This window comes from Fusarium proliferatum (assembly GCF_900067095.1).
Source record: "Fusarium proliferatum ET1 genome assembly, contig: FPRO_scaffold009, whole genome shotgun sequence".
Lineage (NCBI taxonomy): Eukaryota > Fungi > Ascomycota > Sordariomycetes > Hypocreales > Nectriaceae > Fusarium > Fusarium proliferatum.
The window spans coordinates 1,156,325-1,172,085 of record NW_022194798.1 but is presented as its reverse complement, the minus strand read 5'-3'; the positions used below and the strand labels follow the sequence as shown (position 1 = coordinate 1,172,085).

The 15,761-nt window shown below is 50.7% G+C and overlaps 5 protein-coding genes across 5 annotated transcripts; 3 read left to right on the top strand and 2 right to left on the bottom strand.

Annotated features, from left to right (window-relative positions):
- Window positions 1-164: 164 nt before the first annotated feature.
- On the bottom strand, window positions 165-2,131 carry FPRO_15351 (uncharacterized protein; the record flags this gene model as incomplete). The annotated part of the gene is made up of 4 exons (XM_031220339.1): window positions 165-1,428; window positions 1,484-1,608; window positions 1,672-1,899; window positions 1,973-2,131. 4 exons carry the CDS (start codon window positions 2,129-2,131, stop codon window positions 165-167), a joined length of 1,776 nt encoding a protein of 591 aa, XP_031086008.1.
- Window positions 2,132-3,152: 1,021 nt separating this feature from the next.
- On the top strand, window positions 3,153-4,429 carry FPRO_15352 (uncharacterized protein; the record flags this gene model as incomplete). Its single annotated transcript, XM_031220338.1, has 2 exons — window positions 3,153-3,349; window positions 3,460-4,429. The coding sequence occupies 2 exons, from the start codon at window positions 3,153-3,155 to the stop codon at window positions 4,427-4,429; spliced, it is 1,167 nt and encodes a 388-aa protein (XP_031086007.1).
- A 2,006-nt stretch (window positions 4,430-6,435) lies between these two features.
- Window positions 6,436-7,578, top strand: FPRO_15353 (uncharacterized protein; the record flags this gene model as incomplete). The annotated part of the gene is made up of 2 exons (XM_031220337.1): window positions 6,436-7,132; window positions 7,184-7,578. 2 exons carry the CDS (start codon window positions 6,436-6,438, stop codon window positions 7,576-7,578), a joined length of 1,092 nt encoding a protein of 363 aa, XP_031086006.1.
- Window positions 7,579-8,676: 1,098 nt separating this feature from the next.
- FPRO_15354 (uncharacterized protein) lies at window positions 8,677-14,447 on the top strand (the record flags this gene model as incomplete). Its single annotated transcript, XM_031220335.1, has 3 exons — window positions 8,677-9,876; window positions 9,932-11,498; window positions 11,551-14,447. 3 exons carry the CDS (start codon window positions 8,677-8,679, stop codon window positions 14,445-14,447), a joined length of 5,664 nt encoding a protein of 1,887 aa, XP_031086005.1.
- A 344-nt stretch (window positions 14,448-14,791) lies between these two features.
- Window positions 14,792-15,688, bottom strand: FPRO_15355 (uncharacterized protein; the record flags this gene model as incomplete). The annotated part of the gene is made up of 2 exons (XM_031220334.1): window positions 14,792-15,143; window positions 15,204-15,688. 2 exons carry the CDS (start codon window positions 15,686-15,688, stop codon window positions 14,792-14,794), a joined length of 837 nt encoding a protein of 278 aa, XP_031086004.1.
- Between the last annotated feature and the right edge of the window lie 73 nt (window positions 15,689-15,761).

The following is a 15,761-nucleotide window of genomic DNA, read 5'->3' as shown; positions in this document are numbered from 1 at the left end:
GCGCCATCAGTGCAACCCCCGGAAATCGTCTGATCGAGTCGGATGCAGCCTTGTGAGACTAGTATGGGTTTAAGCTTTAGAGATGTAGCAAGAACATTCTTCAAATATGTAGACGTGTATTTCTGGATGATATAACAATCTGAACTAGCTATATGCTAATGCGTTTAATCAATGATCTTGGGCTCCATTTCGATATCCTTCTTCTTTCCAAGGACTTCCTTCTCTTGTTGGACAGCCACATGGTTGTTAAGCAAGTGACTTGGATCACGGATGAAGCAGGCCGCGATGATGGCCAATACGCCCAATGGAATTGTTGAGTAAAACACGGTTCTGAATGCCTTGGCGTATGTGTTTTTGAATGCCGCAGCTGTGGCTTGGAGAACTGGCTCTGTTACGTTGGGGACCTTGGCCATGGCAAAAGGTACGCCAACCGCATTCTGGATGACAGCTGGGATCAAGGTAGGCAAGTCTTTGGGTGAGTAACCCGCACCGATGGCAGCCCCAGCGATGTTGTTGCCGAGGTCGCGGTTGACGATGGAGGTCAAAATCGTGCTGAACATGGCGTTACCGAGCGATCCGCCAGCGCTACGGAATGTACCCATCAGACCGGCCGAGACTCCGAGCTCCTCTTGAGGAACCAAGAGACCGGAAGAGACATAGGACAACACTGTAACCCAGGTGAAGCAGGACTGGCCGAACATGGGTAGGAGAGTCCAACCAGTCTTGTTGTTGGGAATCACGGCGGCGTATGATGCGGTGAAGGCAGTCTGCATCAGCAGGGCGAAAACAAACTGATACCGGATGTGCTTGAGCTTGTGAACAAGACTGGGCATGATCCAACCTCCAATAATGCCGGACATACTTGCGGGAACCGAGATGACACCGATTTCGATAATATCGTTGGTGAACATGAACAGAGTGCCCTGGTTTCCGAGTGTGACAACTCCCTGCCAGATCATGCCAGACACAAAGAGTACCACAAGATACACAGTGAATTCTCGGTACATGCGAAAGATTTTGATGGGGAAAAGTGGCTTCTTCGGAACGGTGAAGTCGTAGACGAAAGCTGCGATGAAGATACAGGCACCGATCGAGATAGTTGTCGCAACGAGTGTCATGGACCTATGAGTAGCGCCGAGGAAGGTGACACCGATCAGGAATACGGTAAGGCCGGTAGCAAAGAGGAGAAGTCCGATATAGTCGAGCTCCTTGACTTGCTGCCAGCGGGTCCTCTCAAAGTCATGTTGGGGTCGAGATGGGGGGAAGTAGCAGATGAAGGTTCCGACTAGGCAGATAGCAGCGTAGATTATGGTGATGTAATAGCACCATCTCCAGCTCGCCTTGAGATACAGATGGGTAGCGATAAGGCCGGCCAACGAACCCCAAGGAATAGTGATGCAGAACTCGGTCCACGCCAACCCAATACCTCTAGAAACGGGTTAGTAAAGTGATCTTGGGCCCAAATTTGAATGAAGATACATACCTATACTTGTTGGGCAGAAGCTCGCTGATTCCAGGATATGCGACCATAATGGTGCCAGCACCAAAGCCTACCAAAGTAGTTCCAGCAACGATGTGTAGAGTGGTCTGGGAAACAGCACAAATAATCTAGCAAGCAATTCTGTTAGACAAGAGGAATACTCCATTTTCAGAACATGTCTGGTAACTTACACCACCAACCAGGACGATAGCCTGACCGCTCAATAGTACATATCGGCGACCAAACACGTCACTCAGACCACCAGCAATAGAGAAGGCAACGGCAGAGCCAATGGACCAACTACCAGGAATCCAAGCGATATTCTCAGTGTCTCCCAAAGCCATACCGATCTGCTGAAGAATCTGAGTAGGCATGATGAATCCGGTCGCGATGGCGGGGACGTAGGTCAGACCCATGAACTGCGAGGAAGAGCCAATTTGTTAGTACAACCCAGATCAGCATTTTAGAGAGATTTTGAGAACATAAACTCACGAAAACAGCCAACATTGTGGAAATGGCGACTTTGGGCGTCGGCTCGAGGTCGGGGTTTTCGACATATTCAATTGAAGGGGGTCGCTGGTCATCTGCGGGCAGGGCTGACTTCTTCGCATCGCCTGTAGGCGCTGCAGAAACCTCTGGGTCGGACGCCATGTTGACAGACTCCAATTGCTTTGAAGGATATCGATAATCGATCGTGGCAGAAAGAAAAGGCGGTTGAAGCTGAGATATGCCAGCTTGAGACGTGGAGTTGTACGGTTTTGAAAAATTAGTTGACCTGGGAACGGGGTCCAGGCTTATATAGATTGACCAACTGGAAGGTTACGCTGATGGTAATTAAACTTTCACTAGCCTGTGTGATAAAGCAATTGCCCCAGGAAATTGAAATAATGCGGGGAGGCTTGACACTACTGTAACGCCCTGTGAGCAAGGAGATGGTATGCTATGGTCAGCATGGGGTAATCGCTGGCTTCTTCTACCCCGCAAGATTGTACAAGGTAAACCTCGGTCAACAAATAAATAGCATATTGTGTAAGATTGAGCAGTTCGGGGGTGAGTCAATGAGGTTGAGTCGAAACATCTGCCGTGATTGCCGCGTATGGAATCAAGAACCATGCTGAAATTGGCGGCGGCTGTCCATCACAATGAGGGGGAGAGGGATAGCTCCACGTGGGGGACTTCGATAAGACGGGAGAAACGAGGCTCTGGACCCAAGCTAGTGCAAGCGAGAATCGAATGGGGCCCCAGACGGAATCTGCGGAGGAGCTCAGCCCCTTGTCTCAAGATCTTGGGGAAGCAAAGTCAAAGAGCACTTTGACCATAGATGGAATAGCATCATACAAAACGTCGGTATTTGCACCCCGAATAGTCAAGATATTCGGTCAGGCGCACACCGAGACACATGTCCGAAACCATGACAGCTTCGGGCCAGAGAAAGCTTAATATCTTGTCTCCATTCCGGTTGTCCATCACGGCAAATACTTGGCATCAGCTGGTACTCGAGGCCATATCTAGATTGCGATGCTTTATCAGGACCATCCATGTGGACTCCTCAAACAACCAATCGAAGCTCTACAATGACCGACCTACTCAAGACTGCGTGACAGGTTAAAGAACCCCGTCTGTCCCGCCTTACATCACATAGGATTTTTTACATACCGCCACCACAAATAAAATGGCCGATTTTCGCACTAACGCCCAGTTGGTAAAGGGGAGCCCGCCCTGGACGCGCCGCATCGCATACAATGTCCAAATCCGGGCAATACAAGCGACTCTGACAACCATCGACTGGTTGGGTTCATTCAGCAGAACTTCAGCCAACGCGCCCAATATTGTCAAGACTTACAATGTGAGAGATCATTTACCTGTGCGGTAAGTTTTCTACACAATATCTCGACACCTCGGCTTTGGTCTTCCATTTCCGAGAAGTGTCTGCATTTCGGAGTCTCTCTTTCACGTTCCAGAGCTGATCAGCGTTGTAGCATTTTTATTCCTTCCTCCTATGAAGCCGGTTCATCCAAGCCCCTCCCAACATTGTTTACTATTCATGGTGGTGGATTTTGCATAGGCTCCTCTCAGGATGATGACGCCTGGAACCGTTCCTTTTCCGACACTCACTCCGTGCTTGTTATTGCATTGAACTATAGCAAAGCCCCAGCAGCTCCCTTCCCCACTGGCTTAGACGATCTTGTCTCGCTGTACCACGCCGCTTTGGATGATGACTCTCTCCCTATTGACAAGGCAAACGGCGGCCGTGTCGCTGTCTGTGGGTTCAGTGCAGGCGGCAATCTGAGCCTGGGCTTGTCTCAGCGCCTGTTCCAATCTGACCATTGCACTTGTCGTCCTCGTGCAGCCATCTCTGTCTACGGCGCACTTGATCTCAGCCGCTCTCCAGAGGCAAAAATTAGTACGCGTCAGTATAAAACGGATGCTAGTCTCGGCTCCCCGCGCACGTCCGCACGCGATCTCCTCCTCAACATGGCCCCGCTGTTCGATTGGAGTTATCTGCCCGATGGACAGGACCTGCGAGATCCTCTCGTGAGTCCTGGCCCGTGCGCTGATCCAGATGATCTCCCTCCCCATGTTTTCATCGTCGCATCGGAATTGGACATGTTAGCAAAGGAGAGTCTGGATTGTGCAACCCGCCTGGCCAGGGCAAGAGGAGGCTCCGGAATATCGGACACTGATTCCGAGATAGGTCGCTGCGGGCGTTCAGAGCCTGGAAAACCTGGGGAGCTGGAGTTGGAAGATAAGCGATTCGCATGGCAGGAAACCTTTCCTGGCGGCAGCGTCAGATGGCTCCTGGTGCCAGATGTCTTGCATGGATTTGATAGTCTTCCCATGCGTGAGAGGTCTGGAGAGAAAGAGACGGTAAAGGATGCAGAGCTCAAGACAGAAGCATATTGCAACCTGTTAGGTGACTGGCTTCTTAACACTGTCTTCGGTGATTGAAGAAGTCATCACAGACAGAATCCCTTCAACTCTCCTTCAGCCAATCGCCAGTTAATCATTATACATAGATATTAAATACATCTTGTGCTTCTCAGCTCGAGGTTCTTTCGGCATCTTGCATATGATTAGTCCAGCTTTGGCTCTGGGGAATTGCCTACTTCACAAATCACCAATAAGAGTCACTCATTACTCCGCATACGCGCTGTATATGAATGATAAAATAGCATAAATTTATCAATATCTATCTATTTTTACTAACCAGTGCCAACAGTATCTAGACTCTTCAGACCGTGTGTCTTGATTGTGTGACCGAACTTGCTGAGTGAACCGGTAGATGGAATAAGTACAGGGATATCCGGGTCTAATACCACCCTACATATCCTGGCCTTGCAAACTATACTTTTAGGGCTCAAGTCGCATTTCGCGTAGATCCCGAGGCAGTCGGATATCCCGAGGGACTTCGGCATCAGGCGCTTAGAGTAAGACTTAGTAAGTGTAGCATAAGCTCAGATCACTTTGTAGTCAATCTGTCTTTCACGGAACACGGGGGTAGATGATCGGATCAAATGCATTGTCCTTGCCGGCAACCTTCTTGGATGATTTGCTCAACCCGTAGGTTCGCCATGCCTGCCGTTGGACTTCTTTCGAGTCGGATCATGTTTGAGAATCCTTTGTCGGCTGGATCTTGTTATACAATTGGGTTTGTGGTCAGAATTTCAAAGAGGTCGACGGCATTTTCTGCCATCTGGTGTCCACATGAATACTAACCATTTGGTGGTCAACATGCCCCTCAACAAGTCCGAGGATTTCACCATGTAACTTCTTCGCCGCCTAGTAAGTCAATTCGCCAACCGATCTGTACAACTTGTTACCATTATGACCTATTTATAGTCTTAATCGTGTCCAAGGGGCGAAATCTTCGACTTGTTCTACCTAGGTTCTCTATATCCCTTTGCGAATCAATGGGCATGCCTCCAAAGGCCGCAGACCGATATCGTCCTCCAGTCCACGCCGTCAACAGCTAGTATCTTCAGCATACTCGATTCAAGTAATGCATGTCCTGTAAGGAGAGCTTCAACAGCAATCCCTGTAGTCCTTGAGGAAATGGGCCATGTTTGTCGGATGGCTTAGTGGCTAGATGATTCTGAGGTACACAACTAAGGCTCGCTCAGATAGGGCCATGGCCCATTTGGGGATGACAGAATAGTTGCATGCATCCACAAGGTCTTTGCGTCACGACAGGCAAGCATCTCTGGGCTCTGTATGATGGTGCGTCCCAGTTCTTAACATTTGGTCCTTGCTGTTTACCTGATGAAAGAATCGTCAGGTACTGATACACCCACAGCGGAGAATTCGTCTACGGCGAGAAGATCACACTGGAACACAGAAACTTTAGAAGCAATGATTCTTTGAGGCGCTCGCGTCTAGAGTATTGTATAAGAAATCGCTCCGGGACAGGGGATGTGGATTGTGATAACCGGGTTGACTTTGAGGAAGCGTGGCGAGTCGCCCAGGTTAACAACCTCATGTTTGAGTCAGCTCATAAGCAAATGGCCATCGATCACGAAGAGTAACATTAAATTGTAGCTGAGCCTGCAGTCACTCAAAGGGCTTGATCTAGTCACATGAGATATGATGCCACCGGACTCTTCGGGAGGGTTTTCAGAGGCCACGTCCGCGATAAAATGTTCATTCAGAGCAAGCCTGAAAGGACATCAGCTCGCGCAGGGCAGATAGATCCTTTGGAAACGTTTTGTAATAGGCAATGTTGAAAGCCTTGTACGAAATGCTCATATATTAGCGGTATTTCGGTATTATAACCGGCGGTCGGTGTTGCGCGACTCCAAATGCCGCCTCGATTGGTCTAGCGGCTGATGTTGGATGCTCATCACTTACTCCAACTTGATCAGATGACGCAGCCGTGTTGCATACCAAGCCTCAGCTTCCCCTCAATCAATAAAAATCTACCAGTTTCAAATCATAACAAAACAATCACATAATCTAAAATGAAGCCGTCGCCGTTCACTTTTGACCCTCGTGCTGATACTCTACTCATTCTGCAAAACCCCAACGCGCATCTACAGGAGGAAAATGAGATCCAAGTGGACTCAGAGCCGGAGTATGAACGGCTTGGATCCGATGAGGCGGGGTTGATGGAAACAGCAAAGGCCCGACGCGATTCACCGATGACTTTGGATAACGACCAGAGTTATCCGAGAGGTTCGTTAGAAGATAGCGGGTCTACTCAGGTCGAATTCCGGGTTTCATCGAGACATCTGAGTCTTGTCTCACCAGTTTTCCGGGCGATGCTGGAAAGCCGATTCAAAGAGTCTCGGCCAAATGATCAAGGGCTCTATGAGCTCCAAGCAAGCGAATGGGATGCCGAGGCACTCGTGATCTTGCTCGACATCATCCACGGCCACCATCGCGAGGTCCCGAAACGGATATCAGTGGAGACGCTCTCGCACATAGCAATTATTGTCGATTACTACGGCTGTCACGAGATCATGGAGCTGGTTTTCGCCGCTTGGGTGAGCTATCTTGGGCCGCCCGAAGAGTTCGTCAAGCAGGATCCGATGCGATGGCTGTTTATTTCTTGGGTCTTCAGGCAAGAATCATTGTTTACGACCGCGACCAAGATGCTGCTCTTATACGACAATGGCAAGTACGTGGTTGACCTGCCAATTCCCCAGCCAATATTAGGTAATGACGCGCTTTACGACTTTTTCACCGGAAATACTGACCAGCTTAAAGATAAGATTGATGACAATCGTCAATTCGTTCTCAATACTCTCTTCGGCCATCTCTACAATCTCCAACAAGATCTCCTCGAAGGCAAAGCCGGCTGCTCAGAAACATGCGCCAGTATGCTTCTCGGATCACTGATGAAGCAGATGCGAACAAGAGGGCTTACACCTGTTCGACCAGCGATGCCATTTGATGGATGGAGAGTTGAAGATGCGCGTAGCATGATTCTTGGCTTTGCGGCGCGACCATGGCGCGTGCCTGGAAGGTCCACGGATCATCCTTGTACGTTGAACAAGTTCTTGTTTTCACGCGTCAGCTTGACGCTCGCACATGCTAAAGGGCTTGAGTTAAGGGACTTTGAGGGGAGCCCTTGTACGTTGTTTCAATCTATGAGTGCATAGTAGCTCAAGTGTATACACCTCAAGCATGCTTAATATGATTGTTCATCAATTCTTAAACAAATGGCTGGCGTGTATCTCATAGCTTACTTGAAGCTGGGCGTTTCTAACACACTCCTTAGTAACGTGTTCACAATGAATGCTGCGCACAATGTCGATTGAAGCTACTGTAATTTTCCAGTCTTGTAAGAGAAAGATATTACTATATTGAATTTACTAAATGGCTGCAAGCTGTCTATAAAATAAATAGATAGATTGATATATATATATCTAAGAATCTTAAGCTATCTATATACTTAAGACTTTCTTTAAATATAGCTAATCTTTATTTCATGTCGTAGCTTTTGTTATTACTATAGGGTATTTGAGATCCCGGCATATTTGAGAAATCGAGAAGCGGGGCTGTTGGGATCTTAATGCAGCTTACCCTACTAACCGAGTTTTGCCCCTAGCTCAGGGGCTAAGCTATTCCCAATCTGCTTAGTATGACCGGGCCAAGAGACGGTGAACCAAGCTTGCTAAGGTCACCAGGATCTTCCGCAGTGAAATTAGGATGAGGCTGCCGGCCCATCTTGTGTGTTGATACCCCGCAACGCTGGAAACTCTTCGACACTCAGCTTTTCTCTCGACGTTCAAGTGCTTTTCGTGTTTTCCTGGCGATTTGAAGCGTTTTTGCTCGACAATGAGCGCTATCGAGAGACTATTGCCTAAGGCATCAATAAATTGCTTTGCTTTTTACTTGCCGAGATTGGAGCTCCATTTTTAAGAGCTATATCTTGTTCCAGCTGAGCTGCCAGGCCCAATGAGACGTCGATATGTCGCCCCGTATAGGGACTAGGTCCCGACGCCACGGCCCCCTTACCTGCAATTTTCTGGCCTGAGCCGCAATCGTCAGCACAGCCGATACAAATCGCAGCTCTCCACTGCGTCACCAACATCAATTAATCAATCAACAACAATCTCACTCTCTTTGCGCCCACCCAACGACACACTGTGAGCCTCATCAAGTGATAGGCGCGCAAGCAGCAACCATTACCATAGGACTCAGCGCACTCTTAGCATGCTGATGCGATAGCGCGACCGACAGAGGAGTCAGCCAAAATGGCAGGCCAGGAGCCTCTGAGACAGTTTCGGGATGTCAAAGATGCCGTCTATCGCTACGACTCGGTTTTCGCGTCAATCAAGTCGCCAACAGAGATTTATGAGGAGAAGCTGAGATCGATTCAAGACCGCATCGCGCAAATATGGTCTGAATTGCCATCGGCGCCGCCGGATCAAACATCCAGGCTTCAGGAAAACCTGATTGAGCTGGGCGGCCAGAAGAAGGAACTGGAAATCGACCAAAAGACCAACATTGAGCACTATGAAAGAGTTCACGCGCAGAAGATTAGGCAAACCATGGACTCGTTCCGCGACCATCTCTTTCAACTCATGGGAACATCCAGCGGACAGTCTCAATTTCAGATGACGCCTGACACTACTAGGCTTGGGACTGATGGAATTGAGAGCGCACCCGTGGATCCCGAGTTTCCTGAACCGGCACCCATTGTCCCTGTTTCTGCAGATGATGAGATGGACGATGGACCTATGTTTGACGATCACCTGATGGATGACACCATGGAAGACGGTGCTGATGATGCCGAACCTGCGGAAGACATCTTCCCCCAGGAGGACAGCGTGATGCAGGAACCTGTTGAAACTGAACCTCACAACGAAGAACCCACAGAAGAGCCCACAGAAAACCCCATAGAAGACGAATCTTTCGGGACGGAACTTGACAACGAGGAACCTGCGGAGGAAGAAACCGCCGAGGGGGAAACTGTTGAACCGCCAGCAGACGAAGAGCCCGTAGGGAGGGTGTTTGCCGAGGAGGAAGCTGGCGCGGACAGTCCCGAAGAGCCTAATGACAACCAAGCTGCAGAAGCAGAACCAGCCGAGATAGACCCCGTTGACGATAAGCCTATCGCAAGCAGAACTCGAAAGCCTGGCAATCGAACAAAAGCATCGAGTCGAGACATTGCTGCTCGCGAAGATATTTCTGCTCGTCACGCCAGATATACTTTCAGTCCATCACCAACTCCGGCTGCTGAAACCATCACGGTACAAGCGGACGAGTCTGATGAGGAGGAGGAAGATGAAGAGGATGACGAAGAGAACGACGAAGAGAACGACGAAGAGGAGGATGAAGATGAGGACGAAGACGAGGACGAATCGGAAGAAGAAGAGGATGAGGTATCTGAAGTCGAATTCTCTGAACCGGATGAAGCCCCCCCATCACCACGGCAAACCAGATCAGGAGGAGTAAGCTGATTCACCTCCAAGTTTATTTGATATGTTACTTACCAACTTTTCCCAGACCAAACGTAAGGGAAGCTTCTCGAGTCCAATGACGAAAACCAAACGCCAAAAGACAGAACGAGCATCGTTTACTAATAAAGAGACACAAAAGGATGCACCAACAACAGAGTCAACACGACGCCAGACCCGACTACGCCAGCGACAGCACGACCCGACTGGCGCTGATGAATTCAAGGGAATCACTGACCCGAAATGTGGAAAGGTCTATTTGACGTACTGGGACAAGACCAAAGAATGGCTCGCTGTTCTCATTCTTCCTATGGGCAGTTTCGACAAGATCGGAATCCCTGGATCTATCGAAAGCTGTGGCTTAGCAGACTCCCTTCCGCCTTGTTACCAATATGATAAAGTGTCTGGAGAGTACAAATGGGCCAAACCTTACGAGACTGGGAATACTCTCGTCAACGAACGCATGTTTCCGGTCATGTACTTTGACGGTCGAGACTTTCCTAAGAGGAGTGCCATCGACTGGATCGATGCAAAGGACCTGCGGAGATTTAACCCAAAGCTCAATAACGAGCTTCTTCCTCACATCAAAGAGGTCGACAGATACTTAAAGGCTGATCCGGCCAGAGCAGCTTTACAGGCGGATGATGAAGATGGCGAGAGAGTTCCGTACAAAGAGAGAACTGAGTCTAAAGCACCAAAACCAGAAGAAGCGAAGAAGAAAAAGCGCAAGTCGAGTGAACACAACACTTCGGGACCCAGCAAGGCCAAGACAAATTCAAAGAAGCAGGCCCCAGCAGCAGATGCACCAGCAGATACAGAACTTCAGAAAGCAACCCCTACGCCGGAGCAAATGGCAGCACACAGGGCAGCAGCACTGAAGCCTCATGTGTTGAGGATAATAGGCCACCACAATAGCTCGGACAAATCAACACCTAGCAAGACCGCAGCTTCGAAGCCAGCAACGACGGCCCCTGCAAAAACAAATGAGAAAGATTCAAATGGTCGGCCGGGATCTAAACCGCCCTCTCATCGTCCGGCAGGGTCGAAGTCATCGAGCTCAAAGCCAGGAGCGGCCAATCCTGAGAGATCGGCGGGGAAAGGATCTACTCAGCATGCAACATCAGCACATAGGTCATCGGCTTTGAGGACACCGGCTGCTTCAGATCCCAAATCAACAACTGCGAGACCTGCAGATAAAGAATCAAACCAGCCTGCTCCGAAGCCATCCGCAGCAAAGCAAGCAACAGGGAGACCGGCCGGGAACAAGGCAAGCCAGTCTACCCCGAAGCCGCCAGCAGCAAGGGCGATGTCGAAACCAGCTGAGAAAGAATCAAATCAAGCTGCACCAAGTCCTTCAGCAGCTAGGCCTGCCGAGAGTCACCAAACCTCCCAGACCCAGACAAGGCCCAAGCCAACAGGTCCGAGACCAACCGTAACAAGGACAGCATCGGGGACACCTGCCGAGAGGGAGCCTAGCCAGCCTGTCTCAAAGGTGCCGGCATCAAAGCCAACAGCGTCGAGGCCAGCTGAAAAGGAATCAAATCCACCTCCGCCAAAGCCAACTGAGCATCGCCCAAACAAGCCTGCTCAGACCAAGCCTCAGGCAACTGTAACTGGTATGACAACTCGCCGCATGCAAACTCGGAACTTACAGCTAATGAGCCCCAGCGGAACCTGATGTCCCTCTTCCAGTCTCCGACGAGATTCAAACTGAGTTTGTGGAAACGGAGTTTGTGCCTCAGGATGATGAGCCTGCTCCTGCTCCAGCTGTAGAAGAGGACTCTCAAACTGCCCCTGTCCAACAAGAAGCTCCCCAGCCCCTTGCTGACCCTCCGCCTCCCCCTCCGCCGCCGCTTCCAGCTCCAGCTCCAGCTCCAGCTCCGGCTCCGGCTCCGGCTCCGGCTCCAAGAGCTCCATCAGCACCGCCAAGGCACCAGTCTGTTCCGCAGCCCAGTAATGTCTCTCATCCGTTGCCAGCTCCCTCGCCAGTGCCAAGGCCTGCAAGTACCAGGAATCCGCCACGGCCACTGCCTGGTGAGGATGTCAAGAAGGAGAAAAAGCCTATCATCGTCATTGACATTTCAGATGATGACTCAGACGGTGCTGCTGAAGACTATGCCGCTTCTGCACGCGCGTTATCGCTACGGGCTTCCCGAGCCCAAGTTCTTCAACAGCTGACTGCCGTTCTGGAAGCAGACTTAATCACCAGCCAGTCACGAACGACAGCATCCCGACGTACTGACGCAGAGCGACTATCGGCGGTTGACATCGCGCTGGCGGCACTGAGGCGGGATGAACCATCGAACTCGTCGGCCGGACAGTCGTCGGACCGGATACCTTATGATTCGACGCATAGGCCTGTGCAAGGGGATTTAGAGAGAACACGTACACCACCATACAGCTCAGCTGCGTCAAACACCTCTCTGCCAGATCAGCATCAAGCGCAAATGGTCAACACGAACCGGAGCATGGGTAGGCAGCCCGGCTCAGGATCACTCCCAACCCCGCCGGCGCAGTCATTGCCAGGGCCCATGGATATCGATAGCTATTCATCACGCCCCGCATACAGCGCAGGGCCGAGTCCAATAGGCCCACCATATCGCCAGCCACCTCCTGAGCAGCATTCACATCTACAACAGCCGCAGCCACGACAAGGACCGGCTTCTCAACAACAGCTGCTGGCTGACTGCATGATTGCTACATCCAGCCACCCAGAAAACTCATCTCGGCGCCCAAGTCATGATCAGATACCACGGATGCCTGAGCCTCCTCCCACAACTCAATACTGGCATACCCAAGGGCGATTGCAGCAGTCACACGATCCCCAACAGTCACATGAGAATCAATATCAGCCAAGTCAGCCATCGCATGCTTCCCCTGTATCCACTGCATCTTTGATTCAGTATCCGCGACCTACTGTCCAACAGTATCAGACTCAACAGGCGGCTCCATCGCAATATCAGAATACGCAGTATCAGGCGCAACAATCGCCAGCTCAGCCTTATAACCAGTCCCCGCAAGCTTATCCACAGCAACCTTTGAGGCAACACCAACAGCCACAACCCGCTCAGCAACATCATGCTACTCTTCAGCCATCCTCAACCCAGCAATATGATACGCAGTCGCAAACTCAGCCAGTTGAGGGATCTACTCAGTGCACCCCTTCTCTCGAACACCTGATGCACAGACATTTGCATGAATCTCCGCGCAACAGTCGCAACCAGGTCCTGCCGCCACCTCCGCAGGCTTCTCCCCCCATTCCTTCTGCCCAAAGTCACAACCATACGTCGCATACACCGCGTGTATCCTATTCCAGCCCGTATGCTGGTACTTCAACACAGCCTCCACTACAGGCGGGCCAGTTGCCAAGTGTACCAACAGTCCCCTCACAGCAAACTGTACATCAAACGGCGCCTCTCCGAACTAGCCACGAGTGGTCAAACTCGTATCAAAACAGCCAAGCACAGGCACAGCAGGCCGGGGCATCTGCTGAACGGCCTTCTTCGTCTCATTATCAATCCGCATCTCAAAGCCACTCTCGGTCAGCGTCTGGCCACAGACAAAACGAGCAGCGGCCTTCCTACCAACCATCAACTTATACCGCGTCACAATCTTACCCCCCATCGGACGGGAACCAACAATCATCAAGCCAAGCTTCGAATCTTCCTCCACCCCGGTCACTCATGGCCATTGATCAGCAACCCCAGCAAGATCCGAACCTTTTGCCGCCATTGGTATCGAGTAACAGGCCACAAGAACAGCCATACCAGTCCTCTTATAACCCATATTCAACTATTCCTAGCATAAGGCAGCACCATGAACCACCGTCTGTCGGAGTACATCCACCCCAACATCCTCGGCCCGGGCAAGCAGGTGCTGGCTCGCCGCCGGGATTCTCTCAACCACAATCCCAACAACCAGCACCTGAAGCAGCCTACCACCCAGCGCCACTTCGCCAAGTTGGATCAGCTGCTGGACCTGGGCCCTCACCGATACAACGAGTGGCAAGCGCTCATGAACAACGAACCTTGCCTCCCCGGCCAGAGTCTTCAGCAACTCCGGCATCACAGCCATCTGCGCCAACAACTTCTAATCAACAAGGTGAGGCTGAGCCTCGTTCGTCCCGTGATAAGCGAGACAAATGCGATAAGCTGAACTCAGAGCCGCCGGGGAGCACTCAGCAGCCGGAACCTGCCACGGAAGCCAATAAGTTTCACCCATGGGTCCAGGTTGATCTCAACCTACCCCAAGAACCTCCCGACTGGGGTGACTCAATACCATTTGAGCTGGTTGAGTTCATCTCTGAATGGGAGCGCCTTCGTTCTCTACGCCAAGGTCTGGCAGGTCTACGAAACCACAAGGGCGGCCTCGAATGCTTGTTCTGCAATGGCCCTGAACGGGTGCCTTATGTCTATGACCGCAAGAACTATTTTGAGAAGCACCTCTTGAATCACTGGCAGAGGGTGAAGAAGCTTCATCCCGAGGGGCCAGATCCTACCCCACGCCCAGTACAACGGCAACAGCAGTATATTTTCAGGGACGGCACTGCAAATCTCAATATTTGATCTGGAAATACTAAGTAGGAAAGAATTATGCGAGGTGTATGGGATTTAATGAGGCGTTAACTGTAAACGATGCATTTTGGTGTCAAATGAAAGGATGCACCAGAGCACAGTCACCGTCACTTTTGAGCCATGGTATTTGGATAGGCATAGACTGACTATGTATTGTATACATATCTAATTGTTTACACATGGAATGATATTTGCGCAAGTCAAAGCCAAGTAAAGGCCATCAAACTTAGCGAAACCCTCATCATCACAACATGCTGAGCCCTGAGAAATATCTCGTGGATATAAACTAAAGAAACATATGGAGGATGAGTTCGTTTAGCCCTTCGAAGTCTCAATCACGCGTTGCAACGACGAGTAAGACTGACATCGTCAACTGCCAAATCCGCATACTCAAATTCGCCATCACACTGGATCTCAAAACGCAGTTCCCCAGCATCATCGGAGTTCTGCGGGGTGAAGACCTCACCCACTCGCTGATATGTGGAGGGGCTAGACTGATCAAAGCTTCCGCTATCCCGCATCCTTTTTCCATTGACGAAGGCGTTAGCATAGCAGGAGAAGTCGAGGCCATTGACTTGAGCACTCTTCAGGCTGAGGTAGTACACCAACTCGTATTCGTAGTCTCCCAAAGCAGGGAGAGCTTGGGAGAACGTGGTGACTCGGTTGCCTGACGTGGGGGTGTTGTAGCTGAGTCATGCGCTATCAGTATAGTTTATAGAGGAGCCGTGAAGGTTAAGGACAACTCACAGGCAGTAGGAGGGAGAGCGCGGACTCAATGTAGAGACTTGGACGCCACTGTTGAGATCCCAGGGCCAACCATTGTTGTTATCATCGAAGCTGGGGTTGTAAAGTACCTGCTCTTCAAGACAAGGACCTGGCCCAACGGGGCCAGCAGTGGTGGTGGTGGTAGACTGCTCAAGAGATTGTTCGGTGGTAGTAGTCAGGAAAGTGGTGATGGATCCGGCCGTCGCAGTGTCAGTGGTGCTACCGGTGATGGTAGTGTCGAGGGCATCCGTAGTAGCAGTAGCATCAGTGGTAGCGTCGGTGGCAGTGGTCTCAGTCACATCGGCAGTGATGGTAGACGAAGCAGTCTCGTGAGAAGTGGCAGCCGTAGTTGTCTCGACAAGAATTGTTGACGACAGGGCGATTGAAGAAGCAGGCTTGCAAGGGCCAGCGCTAACACCGCTAAAAGCAGCAGCAGCAGCTAAAATTGCGACCAATTGACGAGCCATGACAAAACTGTAGCGAATGGACAGTGCAAAGTGAGCACAAGAATGAAAGATCAAAGTAGATTGACGAGGAATA